The 15,446-nt window shown below is 38.9% G+C and overlaps 1 protein-coding gene across 10 annotated transcripts in view; it reads left to right on the top strand.

Moving 5' to 3' along the window:
• Nucleotides 1–15,446, top strand: part of ITSN2 (intersectin 2) — a 122,054-nt gene that overhangs the window by 28,411 nt on the left and 78,197 nt on the right. For all 10 annotated transcript variants that reach the window (XM_073335823.1, XM_073335822.1, XM_073335829.1 and 7 more), the window contains 7 exons: nt 1,749–1,841; nt 3,237–3,300; nt 6,129–6,292; nt 7,754–7,954; nt 8,049–8,145; nt 9,576–9,718; nt 14,554–14,617. In XM_073335823.1, the coding sequence (XP_073191924.1) occupies nt 1,749–1,841; nt 3,237–3,300; nt 6,129–6,292; nt 7,754–7,954; nt 8,049–8,145; nt 9,576–9,718; nt 14,554–14,617 (826 nt within the window). The remainder of the gene's footprint in view (nt 1–1,748; nt 1,842–3,236; nt 3,301–6,128; nt 6,293–7,753; nt 7,955–8,048; nt 8,146–9,575; nt 9,719–14,553; nt 14,618–15,446) is intronic.

Genomic DNA, 15,446 nt, shown 5'->3' on the forward strand with positions numbered 1-15,446 from the left:
ACTCTGCGACCTGCATAAAACAACATTTAGGGTGATGATTTGCTACTATTAACCAGTTAATTTAGTGTATTAAGTTTAGGTTGTGTGTTTTGTTTCATTTGCTCAGAAATCTGCTTTGAACTGTGTGCTATCCATTATAATCACTTAAAATCTACCTTTTGTAGTTAATAAACTTGTTTTTGTTTGTTCTAAAACCAGTTTGTGTCATTCATAACTGGAGGGTGCGGGGGGGAGGCAAAAAACTGAGCATATCTTCCTCCACATTGAGGGAGGGGGCAGATTTCATGAGCTTAAGCTGTATAGATTTCTATGCAGTGCAAGACAAAATATAGTTTTGGGTTTGCATCCCAAAGGAGGTATGTACTTGAGTGCTGGGCAATCCCCGAGCTGAGTCTTCCCACACACAGCTCCTCTCAGTGTCTGTGTATCTTTCTGCAGCTGGGTGTGTCCCTGCCTCTGTGTGTGTGTGCTGGAGAAGGCTTGAGGGCCTGGCACAGCAGGACAGGGTGTGGGAGTCCAGGCTGGTGGAAAGGGTGGGCTCAGTGGGACCCCAGTATATCAGGTGGCACCCTGGAGTGGGGGGAGGGGGAGCAACCTGTCACAGAGGGATCCATGCAAAGAGTTAAGTACGTTCCCAATTTTGAAATTGGAGCAGTACTTACAAAATTTCAAAGCACTGGAAGTATTGTATAGACTTCCAAAGCAACTTGCTGAGTGTCTTACTAAAGGAATTATTTTTTCAAACTTGTTTTTCAGTGGGCAGGAGGAATTATTTGAGGGACAATAGAATAGTTTTATGGAAACTTGATAGTGAATTATGAGCTAATTTTTAGGATTTTTTATTACCTTTGGTGATGGTTTTGTTGTTTTCCTTGAGAATTTTGGCCAGGTTTCAGATTGGGTGAATGAAAATTGAGATTGAATGAAAAGTTCCCCCAAATAAAAGATTATCCCACACTTGGCCATGTTTTTAAAAATAAATTTTAATATCTGCGTTCTGCTTAGTAACTTCTAACCATTGCTTATCCGTCCCGTATGCATATCCCATTCCTTCTAGGGTGGAATTAGGTGCTGTGAAAATCCACCCTCTTGTTATAATCTATATAACACAACACAAAGAACAGGTGTTATAATTATGACAAATGTGTAGACTAACCGAAGAGGTAAATTGTCAGTTTGGGATGGCGTTGTTTTATATATAATTTTTTTTCAAGGTTAAGTGAAATTATATGCTATCAAGTTTAAAAGATAACACAATTTCATCACTTCTTAGAACAAAAGTAGTTTTTGTTTTAAAGTAACAATTTTGATTTTGCGCTGTTGGGGAGAAGTAGCAAAAGTCCTGCAGTTGGCAGCTGCAATGCATTAGCCTTCTGAGAGCCTTTAAACAACATTATTTATTTACCAGTGAACCAAGGAAATACTTGGTTCACACAAAGCAGCATGAGCAACATGCTTCCTGCATAAGCTGTGAACAATCAGCAGTGGAAGGAAGCTGCTGTGCCCCGGCTTTCAAAAACCAGCGTAGCTTGTTTCAAAGCAGGGTATAAGACAAGCTAGATGGTGAACTGATTCAGCTAAGACTTACACATCTGGGAAGAAAGTTTGTGTTTCAGAAGTATTCTTGCCAAAGAGCTCAGGGTGCGTCACTGAAGCTCGTGATCTAATTTTCTCTTAAAAACAAAGGTTTAATTTCCCAATTGACAGACTTGTTTATTTTTAAATATTTTCATTGTATTATTTTTTAGGAGGACCAAACATGTGGGCTATCACCTCTGAAGAGCGAGCAAAGCATGACAAGCAGTTTGAGAGCCTTAAACCCATAGGAGGATATATTACAGGTTAATTTATGTTATATGTTAACTTCTGTGTGCATTAAAGTACCTGTGTAAAACAGTTTGAAAACCTTCGTCCTTGTTCAGCTGTTCTTTTGCTGTATGACTGATAGCCATGCTGTTTGACCATAAAGCATAAGTTTTTATTATGAACTCTTTCAGTCACAGGCTTATAAACTTTGTTTCATCTGAAATCTGGCATAGAATGTCTCTGCAAAAGGGGATATCCTTCTTATTAACCTCTGCACTAATGCAGCCAACCACCTTTTGATGTCATCCCTTCCAGTTCCATAAGCTAAGTAGAGTTAGGCCAGGTCAGAGCTTGGATGGTAGGCTGCCAAGGAAAATTTTTTGAAGTTGCTGCAGCAAATGACATTGGTGATTGAGGAAGTAGCAGTCTTCCCTCTGAATGGTGTTGAGGGACACTGTGTTGCTGGAGTTTTAATGCTTTCATATGAGATGTAAAATTAAGGTCCTGACAACTTGTGTTCATTAAAGAGCCTATGGAGTTTATCACAAGTAGCTGAGTATTAACGTCTGTGCCTTCCCCAATTCCAATTTGGGTAGTTGCATTCTATCTACCTGTGTTCTTCTGGCATTTTCAGTTGCATTGAACATTTTCTTCTCCTAAAATGTTGGGTAGTGGTGCTGTTCATTGTTAAAAATCTGCTGTGTTCCATCCCAGAGAGGCTGGAATTCAGTGGTGAAGGATCACTTACGTGTTTGTAACATACTTTGAGATAAAAGGCGCATTGTGAATGTAAGATTATTTTTTCCTACATAAACACGAATGCTAAATCTTGAAAACTGACTAATGTGCATACACAAATTTTTTTTGTTTTACTGTGCATGTATTTAACAGTGTGATCCATACTGAGTGTGAAACTTGGTGTGGATTTGCATAAAAAATCATATCCCTTCCTGGAAATATTGAGTAATAAAAGTCTGTCTAGAATTGTGTGTTATGTACAGAATGGGGTTTATTTTTAAAGTTTTATCCAGAGATGGAAGAGATAGTAGAGGACCAAATTAGACTGAAATAAAAAATATATACTGTTCTCCCCCTCACTGCCACCACCAACAAAAAAGCAGTCAACGTGGCTGAGACTGAATATTCCATCGTTTACATTGTATCATTGTAAGCTCTTGGCTGCTGTTGATTTGTGACTTATAAAACAGCTATTTACAACTCATTTTACCCACTTCTTGGAGCCAAGATTACAAAGTCCATTAGTACATGCAAACTGCCATCACCACGAGCTTGTTACATAATTCTAAATTTTCAAAAGAGCTCAGCACCCAACATGCTGAGCTCTTTTGAAAGTTCTGGCTTTAATAAATATCTCCGACGTTATTGTAAAGTATTAATACAAGACTTGTTTTTTTCTTCTTTTATCACAGGTGATCAAGCACGTACCTTTTTCTTACAGTCAGGTCTACCATCATCAGTCCTAGCTGAAATATGGTAAGGCTTTTAAAAACAAATTTAATATAATATAATATAATTAATTAATATATGATTGGAGATTCTTGGCTCACTTGTATAGATTTTGGTTTGTTTTATGTTGCCAATTGAAAGACCACTTTCCAACTACATTATATAAAAGAGTCAAACAAGAACGGTGCCTGGACTCACTTATTTCAATATATACTTGTCATTATATTTAAGCTTCAATCTCTGTTATTATAGTGGAAGAAATTAAACTGTAATGGAACTTGAGTAAAAAGGAATGTGGAGGTATAAAAAACAAATAATGACAGACAGCCTTGATTGCATTTCTTACATAATTAGTGGTTTAAGGGACTACAGTACATGCACACTTTAGGCCCTGATCCTGCAATTAAGACTCATTGTGGCTCTGCTTGGGTGAATAGGTCTGTCTGAGCAGATCTGATTATAGGATAGTGGCCACACTTGCTTTTCTATTCAAGCATTTGATCCTACTCACAAAATTCAAATTGGTCGACCATGAGCACTGTCACAAGGATTAAAAACTGGCTTTAGTATTGCAAACAAAGGGTAATGATAAACAGCAGGATATCAAATTAGGGGAGACATCTGGTGGAGTGCTGCAAAGTTCATTGTTAGGCCTTACATAACATTTTAAATAACATGGAAAAAGAGAGAAACAATAGGTTAATGAATTTCCTGGTTGATACTAAACTGTATAGTATTTGAAACACCAGTAGAGTCACTAGGGAGGTTTGAAATATGGACAAGAAATAATAAAATGAGACTGAGCTTGGGGGAAAAATGCTTGCTAATAAATTGGGAGTGGAAAATAGCCCAAACACAGGGAGAAACCTGGGAAGACATAAATCCTAAAGTTGTATGCTTGGGTTATAGGTAGTAAATTGCATTTAATATTATTATGTAACATCATCATCTTCCTTGCATTAATTCCATCAAATAGGGTCTGCTCTCCAAGTCCTCTCCTCCAAAGTGCTCTGTTCAGTGCTGTATATTATACCAGGTGCTAACGTGTCTTTCTTTATAACATCCCACCACTTCTTCTTGAGTTGGCATCTCTGTTTCGTTTAATCTTGATCTGTTGGACTCTCTTATCTACATAGTTGTCAGGACTGTGCTTGGCATGACCAAATCATCTGAACCTGCAGTCCCTCATTTTCATTCATTTGAGGACTTACAGTGTTAGTTTATGGTAAATTTTTACGACCAGCTTCGAACCTGACGCCAGCCCTTCTCCTTTTTCAACCAGGCCTGGGATTGGCTATGGCAGAGTTACTATAATGTAAGATAGCAACTGAAAAAAGCCACTGGAGTTTTAGTCCACATAGGAAGAGACATCAGCTCATGAAATAGGGAGGTAATAATCCCTCTTTGTGATTTCTGAGTGCACACCAGAATATTGCGTTTTGTCCTGGGCATTTCATTGTTGGAAATATGCAGACACACTAAAGGAAGTTTAGAAAAGAGACCTGTAAAGTAATTAAGGGTGTAGTGGAACTGACTCATGAGGAAACATTAGGGTATATATATGTGTGTGTATGTATATAATATCTATCTATCTTGGCAGATGATGAATGAGATATGTAAGTGAATAAGATACATTTACAAATATGTAAAGGGTGTAAATACAAAAAAAGTATAGGAATTCTTTTTCATGATATGTTGGGATATATGGGAACTAGGAGCAATGGAATGAAATTAAGAAAAGGGAAATTTGTTAAGTATCCGGAAAAGTTTCTGACAGTAAAATTTATTAGATTCTATGAAGTAGTCTTCCAAGGAAAGTGGAAGTTTTTGGGAATATTCTCACAGTGCATGAGCTGTCCATTGTATTTATTCACTGTTTATAATATTCAGTTTGGGAAGGTGCCACGAGAGATGTGGAGTGTGTTTAAAATTGAAAAATAAAATTCACATACTAATTGAATTCTACATAGTGATCCATAAGTATGTAGGTATACTATGTAACTATATTAAGGATTTTTAATAAGTGCCATGTTTTAGTCTTTTGAATTAATCTCTTCATTTAATCTTCATTTAATGTGATCTATTTGTCTAGTGCTGAGCCATAATTGATGCAATAAATGTTGCACACAGGGCATGAAGGTACTACTGTGCCAAACAGTCTGCTAGTTTCCTGGGCACTGAGTGTTTAATGTATGATACTTTTAGAAATTGAGTCACATAAGAAGATGCCAGATGGTCTGTATTAGCATATATAAACAAAAACAACTCTGCGCAAAAAAGTCAAGATCTACAATTTTCTAAGGCAGGGGTGGCCAACCTGAGCAGCTCCCCATCAGCTCCCCCCGGCTCCCAGCGCTTCCCACCCACCAGCAGCCCCGCCAATCAGCGCCTCTCCCTCCCTCCCAATCAGCTGTTTTGTGGCATGCAGGAAGCTGGCGGGGGGGTGGGGGGGAAAGTAGGGGAAGGAGCGAGGGCATGGCAGGCTCAGGGGAGGGCCTGGGAAGGGGTGGAGTGGGGGCAGGGCCTGGGGCAGAGCCAGGGGTTTGAGCAGTGAGCACCCCCTGGCACATTGGAAAGTTGGCACCTGTAGCTCCAGCCTCAGAGTCTGTGACTATACAAGGAGCCGCCTATTAACTTCTGAAGAGCCGCATGTGGCTCTGGAGCCACAGATTGGCCACCTCTGTTCTAAGGGTTTTCACATTGTGGAGGGTCATTCATAACTTTCTGTAAAATCAATATCAGGTTAAACTACAAAAGGTAACAGGAAATAGAATAATAAGGCAATAAATGAAATTATATAAGCACTCAGTTTTGAGTGAGAAAATTAATGTTTCCTTACCCCCTGTTTTTTTAAGGGCTCTTGCAGACCTGAACAAAGACGGGAAGATGGATCAACAGGAATTCTCCATAGCTATGAAACTCATCAAACTAAAATTACAAGGTCAACACTTGCCTGTGGTCCTCCCACCTATCATGAAGCAACCTCCTGTATTCTCTCCATTAATTTCTGCTCGCTTTGGTACTTATGAATATTTAATACATTTACTGGTGTTGAGAGAGTCACCAAAAAACAAAAAAAAGTATTGAGGGTACATTCATATTTATATCTAACAGATGAGATCATTTGACTAAAGAAACAATGATTGCAAAAGGGATACCCTGATCTAAAGAGCTTTGCAAAAAAATTTCTCTGAAGCTGTTAAAGAATTATCCTTTAATTTTGGCTGTTTGTTGCTTATTAGCTGCCTACAATGTAATTCACACAGGAGTACCTGACTAAATCATTACACTTTTGGCTTGTAAAATGCATGAAAACTGTTCTTACGTGTGACCTACAGGCTGTCCCCTTGACCTAGAACTCTTTCCTTCTCTCTCAAAGATGCTAACTTCTGCTCTTTTAGAATTATGCTTTAAAACTAAAGCTAGGCAAATATTTAAAATCTCTCAAGGAATAGTTTTATTTGAAACATTTTTGAAGTTCATCAAATGATTCAATTAATAGTACTCAATCAGCTCTACTTCAATATTTATTTTCTCTTTAGCTTATGATTTAATCTCTCTTAGTGTATTCTGGGATTCTGTGTATGCATGATGTTGTATATTGTGAAGCATTTATAAACCAAATAATGTCTGCCAGACTACAAATATATTCTATGCATCCAGGTATGTGTACAGATTATAAAAGTATGTGTATACATGTATCTATTCCACAACTGTTCTTAATTATTTGACTAGCTCTAAAGTGTGTGTGTATGTATATTTTCACAAGTATAGACACTTGTAAATATGTAGCGTTGATAGCCATGTGATGAATTGCAGAGCCATGCAAAAAAATCACGCATTGTTTACCACCTCACCCAGCATTCTGCCCGTCGATCCATTTTCCCCAGTATTCATTAAATAAATGATGCCAGTGCCCTGAGTAACTTCCAACAGCTTCATTTGGGGGGAAAAAAAAAATCCATTAGCTAGAGACATTTCCTTGTTTTCACCAAATATGGAATTTCTCCTCCAAGAATACTGCGGACAGAGGCTCAGGACAAGCAGGATTCAGTCCTGCAACAGCGACAGCTTTTCTGTACATAAATTGTCACAACATTAAAGTCCATTACTTTATGTCCCCGAGGGGCTAGAAGTACGAGGCTTTTACAGAAGTCATTATAGGGTGGGTATTGGAAACATTAGCTAAATATACTTTGAGCACATGTTGTTTGTTTCTTCATTTGTGCTTTCTTCTGCATGCAGCATACTCTGTGGCTGGAAAGCTTGAATGAGAGCTGTTCAAAGTGTGGAGAAAAATAGATCTTATAATTGAATGTAAACGTACATTTTAGAGTATGGGCACCTCTGCACGTTGACGGTCTCCTGCGTTGAGTGTGTATTGCATTTACCAGGCACAATGGATCCATTCTTAGTTGAGGCCTTTGGATGATGCTGCAGCATTAAATGTTTAATAATAGTTATTTCATTTCTCCTTTAGGAATGGGTAGTATGCCAAATCTGTCCATGCCAACATCTGTGCCTACAATCGCACCTTTAGCTCCCATGTCATCATTGACCGCAGTGACTTCGATTCCTCCCTTGATTATCTCTACGCCTCTGATGCCTTCTATCAGTACATCATCATTGCCAAATGGAACATCCAGTCTCCTTCAGCCTTTACCTATGTCTTTCTCTTCAAGTAAGTACAACCCAGTAAGACACACAATTCTGGATACACTAATCTAATTCTTAGTGTAGATTATTAACTTGTATCCATTTATTTTTCTTTTCAGCATTGCCTCATCCTGGTTCTTTCAGTCCCATGGCAGGAGGGTTTGGTGGTACTAATATACAGAAGGCACAGTCTCTGATCGATTTAGGATCTAGTAGGTATGACACTTAAGACTTAAAATGTCATGTCTTAGACTTTAGTAACAAATGCCTTTTTAAAAAATTGCAATATAACAGTTCATATTTACAAGCAGAAAAATAAGGAGATGTGTGAACAGCATATACATGATATTTCTGAACATTGATACAGATCTAGGCGATAACTGCAACAAGAGATTAATTTGTGTTTGGATATGAGCAGTTGAATAACATTGTCAGTAAATGTAACAAACATACTCAAAGTGGGAGGGAGGTTCAGAAAGAATGGAATGAAGCGGTGTTAAATAAACAGAGGCAAAACATACAGTCCAAGGATTAGGTGTTATGGAAGCTATGTTAATATTGCAACATGTTCTTTTCTGAGGAAGTTATGTATACAAAAGTTGTCTAAAAGATTATCTATTGCAAACATTTATCTCTGAGGTCATTTTGCAAGTAATGGAGATCATAAATCTTTGTGATCACCTTCCTTATTTGTGCCAAAAGTGTTTAAAGTAAAAGTTTGGTCTCTTTGGCTGTGTCTATATTATCTTTTCTCCGCTAGAGTTCCTCACTATTGCTACAGACAGATAGCTCCACTGTAGTACTGCTGTAGACAGGGCTTCAGGCATCTAATGATGTTATGATCATGATGTTGGTTAACATTCAGAGCAGGTTTATGCAATGTAGTGTTTGAAAGGTTTAGTACAAATCAGCACTCTCACTCTTGCTACCTCCAATGACTCTGAACCAGTGGTAGCAGCAGTGCAAAATTTTAGGGGGAAAAGGTATCGTTCAGGTGAGGCTTTTTGGTTTAGGGTATTGGCAGCAAGGAGTGACTTTAGAAGCTGCAGATGTTTTGTTTTGTGGGTGAGTCAGTTCACTGGTTGAATTTTTCATACATTTATGGTTTCATTTTTTGATTTAATTCATGTCTTCACTTAAATTTGCTACTCGGTCATTGTCCTTAGCCCTCAGTGTCCTGCTGTAGGCTTTTACAGGTCTTGGGATGTGTTCCCCCTGCCTTCCATAACTACTGGATTTTTATTAATATGGCTTGATGTTTTTCCCCATATTTTTCTTAAATACTACTCCATACAAGTTCTTCAACATGTTTTGTAGACATATTACTTGAATGCAAAGACTGTGTTTCAGTATGTTAAATTTTTCATTTCAGTGCTCTAAATAACCACTCTGTGCTGCATGTAATAAGCGTGTAATTCCTCTTTTTTAGTTGGATAGTAGAGATGAAAAACAGGGTTTTAAAATTCTATAATGTTTCTGTTATGATAGAGAGCAGAGAGAGGATTGGGGCCTCATTGTGCTAAGTGCTGCACAAACCAATAGGGGGAGACAGCCCCTGTTCTAGGGAGCATACTATCTAAAGCTTGTTTATTAAACAATGGAATTTAGAATAATGTATTTTTGTCTTTTTAACATTTATATTGCAGTTCAAATTCTTCCTCCACCACTTCACTAACTGGGAATTCACCTAAGACTGGATCCTCAGACTGGGCAGTTCCTCAGGCCTCCAGATTAAAATACAGGCAGAAATTTAATAGTCTTGATAAAGGCATGAGTGGATACCTATCAGGTGAGTACAGCATTTGGACTGAAAAAAACAGAGTTTTCTAATTATTAGAACTGAAAAGATTAATGATGAAATCCTTTGAAGTTAATCTGAATTTTACAACTGACTTCAATGGAGCCTGGATTTTATCCTAAGTAACCGTACGTTTTTCTAATCTTTAGGTCTGAGTCTTACCGAGACACAAAACTGGCTTATAAAAGTGTCACTATATGGGATAACTTGTTGTTCAGCTTTTATGTGTGTGTTAAATTTAAATAATTCCTATATTATGCTACACAAGACAATCTCACTTTACTAATCTGTAAACGAAAGTTTGGGTATGTCCTGCAGGTCTGCACTAAATTTGAACTTTGCTGGTTTCAAAGTTTGTGCTTCAGAGTCTCCTACCCAGGTGGCCTTATCTTTACTCTGCTCTCTTGTTTTGGGGGATATTTTTCAAAACTCCCCCAGTCAACTAAAACTTTGTTTAACAACATTTCAGATGACACCAAGACCATCAAATGTAGTAATGCAAACCTAATCTTGTTCTTGAATACAAGTTCATACAATGAGCCAAGAGCAAATGTTTAAAGGGCAGAATTGTGTTAACATCTCTTTGACGTGAAAGGCTTTTTGTTGTTGTTTTTTGGGGGGTTGGTGGGTAAGTGTATCTGTTGGGGGATGAATAAGTAATACTTTTCTTTTAGACTTTTAGCAGTCCTCCCTAAAAGTCTATCAGACATGCTACAGCCTATATATTAAGCACTCTTTTGTGGTTTAGATCAGTGCTTCTCAAGCTATTTGATGTGGGGGACCAGCAATTTTTTTTTCCAGTGAGCGCGCAGACCAGCAGCCGATGGCCGGTCCGCAGACCACCACTTTGAGTAGCACTGGTTTAGATGGCTTCTAAACCCTTTAAACTCCTTTAATGGTACAGAAAAGATGAGACCTGTCATTTAACCAAAAGCTCTTCTGTGTAGCAGTTTTCAGTCCGATTCAGTTTTTGCTTCACCTTGCATCTGTGCTTCCGTTACTCAAGAATTAAAGCTATACTGCAATCTTCGTTATAAGGAAGAATATGCCTAACAAAGAAGAAAATGGGCTGAAACTGTTGGCAACAATGTACTGATTACCTTGCTCCATTGCATTGAGTAGAGCTCAGCCTGTATACCTTTTACTGAGAGACAAGGTGGGTGAGATAATCTCTTCTATTGGATCAACTTCTTTGGGTGAAAGAGACAAGCTTTTGAGCTTCACAGATCACCAACAGAAGTTGTTCCAATAAAGGATATTACCTTACGCACCTTGTCTCTCTTGTATCCTGTGCCAGCATATCTACAACGCTACCTTTTGCTGATTCATTCTGTCATAATAAAAGGAAAGGGTGTATAGATGAATGCTAGTATAAATTTATATTGGATATGAAAGCAAAAGATATTTTAGAATTCATAGAATCTTGGTGAAGAGCATTCAGTAAAAAAGTATATTGGAGTCACAGAAGTATTCATAAGGAAACAAAAAAGCTGAGAAGGGTCAGGTTGGGGGCAGAATATGACTAAACAGCTAGGTATAAGAATGTATTTGAGGCAAAAAAAAAATCTTTAAAAAAATCCCATAATGCACCTGAAACCCAATTGATGCTAATAAAGTATGCAATACAAACTTTGGAGGGCAAATATAAGTTAGAGAATGAGGGCTAAGAAGAAATTTGAAGGCAAAAAATTCCCAAATGAGGACATTAATTAAAAAAAAAATACTGATTTAGAATAAGAAAAGACACATGAAGCAAGAAACCTGTGGGTGTGTTTAACAGACCTCTAGGATGTCAAGGGCAAGAACAGAGGATGAGATTGCAGAGAAACTAAAATGCATCTTTGCATTAGGACTTGTCTACACTACAGAGTTTTGTCGACAAAAGTTACGTCGCTTTAATTAAACCGCTGTTGCATGTCCACACTAGCCCCTTGTGTCAGCAGAGCACATTCACTCTAGCACCTCTTGCATTGACACAGAGAGCAGTGCACCGTGGGTAGCTATCCCACTGTGCAACTGGCTTCAGGGTCCTTTGGGAAGGGTTTGCAATGCCTCATGAGGCAGGTACAGTGTCACATGATGCAGGTTTCTCAATCCCATTGTTCCATGGGCATCCTACTAGATTGCCAGCTGCTTTTCAACTGAGGTGTATGTGGGGGGAAGAAAAGGGAGAGAGTGTGACAGGGAGTATGTAGGGAGGGGGTGGAGGAGAGACAGAAACACTGTGTGTGTTAAGGAAGTGTGTCTCTTTAAATTCAGATATGCAGTCTCTTTAAGGTCAGACAGCACCCTGAGCAACCAATCCTGGGGGAGAGGAACCCGCACCCTGCATCAGCCCCTGGCTCTGCACAGCACAGCAGTCTCTCCCCCACAGCAGCTGCCCGCTCTGCCTGCCTGCCGATTCCACATTAATGGTTCCGTGATTCCCTCCAAGTTCTCCCACAGCCTCCTCAGCAGTGTTGTGAGCTCTCCACTCTGAGGAATGTCAAAGCTTTCCAGAGCTTTAAAAGGGGAGGGGGCGCATGCCTACAGGGCAGCTGAGTTCAAAACAGTGAGCAGAGCAGTTATGGTGGGCATTGTGGGATACTCAGGGAGGCCAGTTATGTCAACATAACGAACGGTAGCGTCTACATTGCTGCCTTGACACTTTAACTTTGCCTTAAGTTTTATGCCTCTCATCAAGGTGGTTTTATTTTGTCACCAAAAGTAGCTTTGTAGTGTGTACACCTCCATTGTTTTGTCAGCAAAAGCTGCCTTTTGTGTAGTGTTGACAAGGCCTTAGTCTTCACACTGGATTATGGAGAAACAAGCAGTTCTTATTTCCATAGTGCCCCAGCCCTTCACCTCCCATCCCACACCCCAAACCCCTCATCCCGGCCCACCCCAGAGCCCTCACTCTGCACCCCAACCCTCTGCCCCAGCCTTGAGCCCCCTCCTGTACTCCAAATCTCTCATGCCTGCCCACCCCAGAGCCAACACCCCCAGTCAGAGCCCTCACCCCACACACACACCCCAACCCTCTGCCCCAGCCCTGAGTCTCCTCCCACACACCAAACCCCTCGGCCCCACCCCCGCCACTCATCACCTCCATATTGATGCACATAATAAAGTTCACTCCACAAATGGATATAAAAAATTAGAGGGAACATTGTTTATGACCTAAATTTGCAGCCATGGATAGTGTTCACTTTAGTGTTTTGAAGGACCAAAAGGCAGAAGTAACTGAATAACAAAAGTATGCTATTTATTATTAAATACAGCCACACTTGTGAATACCTGGAGGGTAGTCAGTGTTGAAGGACTTAAAAAATCGTTAAGGGATAATCCCAGTATTTATATATCATTTAGCCTGCCGTCCTTATTGGAAAAATAATAATGGGGAACAGATCTTACGGAGTTTGAGGTTTTACAAATCTCTCAAGCTGCTTGGGTTCTACAGACTAGCATGTCTTTTCACTTTTTCCCCACCGTAATTTAAAATAGTGTGCCCTAAGGGTGATTATATTAAAAAAAAAAAAAACACTAGCTAATGGGTCGCATATGATATGTATTGTGGAATAAATAAATCTCTCCCCACCTTACCTTCCTAAAAATCTAGCCTAGCAATAGAGGCAGTAACTTGTTTAAATTTATAATCACATATACACTGGGTTTGAAAATTTGACTTAAGTGTTGCATTCTGGATACACTTATGGGAAAGGGAGGGCTAGAAGCGGGGAGAAAAGAAGGGAGCAGGCAGTGAAAACATGCAGTAAATTATTGTATGATTCTTGATTCATTCATTTTAACACTCTCAACAACAGCAAAGGCTCTGCAGGCACCCCATCCGAGGCTGAATATATTTTAAAAATGACTTTGTGAAATAAAGGACACGTGCAAAATGCTTTTTGTGCCATGTACTGTACTGTGTACACACAGGAGAAATTGCTCAAATGCATGCTTTTTATTTTCTTTGTTTTGTTTGTAAACAATACAAGCAGTGTGCCTCACTCCCACAGATGTTAAGGGATGAGTTTGTCATATGTGCCTACATGACTTAGGAGCACAACTCCCATTTACTTTCAATGGAAGTTGTGCTCCAGAATCACTTTGATGCTATTGAAAAGTTCCACTCAAAGTTACTAAAAGAATGGAGTTCTATAGTATATCTATTTAGTAGATCACCAAAGGATTATTGTGGTCCAGTGGATACAGAAGTGGACAAAAAGTCCGTAAACCTGGGATTCAGTTTTTGGCATTGCCACTGACTTGCTGTGTCACCTTGAGCAAGTCACTTCATCTGACTGTGTCTCAGTTTCTCTGTCTATAAAATGGGAACAACTCCTCTCCACTTTTTGTAAGGGACTTGGATCTAAGCATGAAAAGTGCTAAGTGGTTACTATAATTTTTCCTATAGACTGAAGGTTTCTGCCTAGCAATCTGTATAGTTTGTTAGCAGGGGAAGGAATGTAGCCCCCACATTAACAGTGCTAACTCTTTGCAAATAGTCAGCTACATTCTACATATAGCTGTGAAGATCACCATAAACTGTTACGTTCATCTGTGGTGGGATTTTCTGAATGAGAAAAGTTGGTCAAGGACACTAATGATATTTCTTTACTCTACTTGTGATCATTGTGTCTGTGGTTTGTGTTTTTAACAGTATACAGAAATAATACAGTATACGGACTACCAGCATTAATAAACCATCAGCATAAACTGATGAAGTAAAATTAAGAATAAATGTGGGTTGCCCCAGTTTACAACACATCACATAATATCTGTCTTTTGTTCTAAATAGATTTATATATGAAAATTCTTAATAGTTTAATTTGTATTTCACTAAGGATTTCAAGCAAGGAATGCCCTTCTGCAGTCAAACCTTTCTCAGACTCAGCTGGCTACCATTTGGTAAGTTTACTCACTGATTGATGAGAGGCTTACACAATTGTGGTATGGAATGTAATCTGCTCTCTGCCATCAAGAAGTGTTAAAGGACAAGGTCCATTTAAAAATCATACACTATAAAACCCAGTAAACTTTATTTACCCATTTTGCTCATAATTTATTAAAACTGCACTGTTTTAAATGTCCAGTTTGCCATTTATTATTTATACTGAACTATGTAAATCAGCAAAGTCAGTTTTGCTTTCTGGTTCAATGCTTCATTGTTTGGATTGTAAACACTGAAGAGGAGGGTTTATTTGTTGAGAAACAACAGTTTCAGGTAAAAATAAGTTCTCATTAGAATGTCAAAACAAACAAACCCCAGAGATTTTTTTCAAAACGTGTCAATTTAAATTTGAACCTAAATTTACATTAAAAAAAAGAACCATAAGTGTTCCTTCAGTCCATTAGTGGTTTGTGACAGTTGTACACATATAGTTGTACATTGCAGTTGATTAAAGCTTGTTGTTATGGTGGTGAAAACAATTACAATCTTCTGAAGACTTTGAACTCCTGTATGTTTTGGGTTGGATCTTGCCTTTCAACACAGCTGTGAGTAAGGGGTGATATATAAACTTCACCTTCTCGCAGGAGTCCACAGAAGCTTTGCGGATTAGATTAGCATTAGACAATCCACTGAAGCGTCCCTCTCTGCTTTTCTTTCGTCCAGGAGGTAGTCATTTGCCTCTGGTCTGCATCAGCAGCAAATTGTAGTATGCCTCACAGTTGTGTGGTGCATTATGGGGGTGCAGTGAAAGTGCTATTAGCCTCCTCTTTGGTGTGGAGAATTCAG

The sequence above is a fragment of the Lepidochelys kempii genome, chromosome 3 (assembly GCF_965140265.1).
Source record: "Lepidochelys kempii isolate rLepKem1 chromosome 3, rLepKem1.hap2, whole genome shotgun sequence".
Classification (NCBI taxonomy): domain Eukaryota; kingdom Metazoa; phylum Chordata; order Testudines; family Cheloniidae; genus Lepidochelys; species Lepidochelys kempii.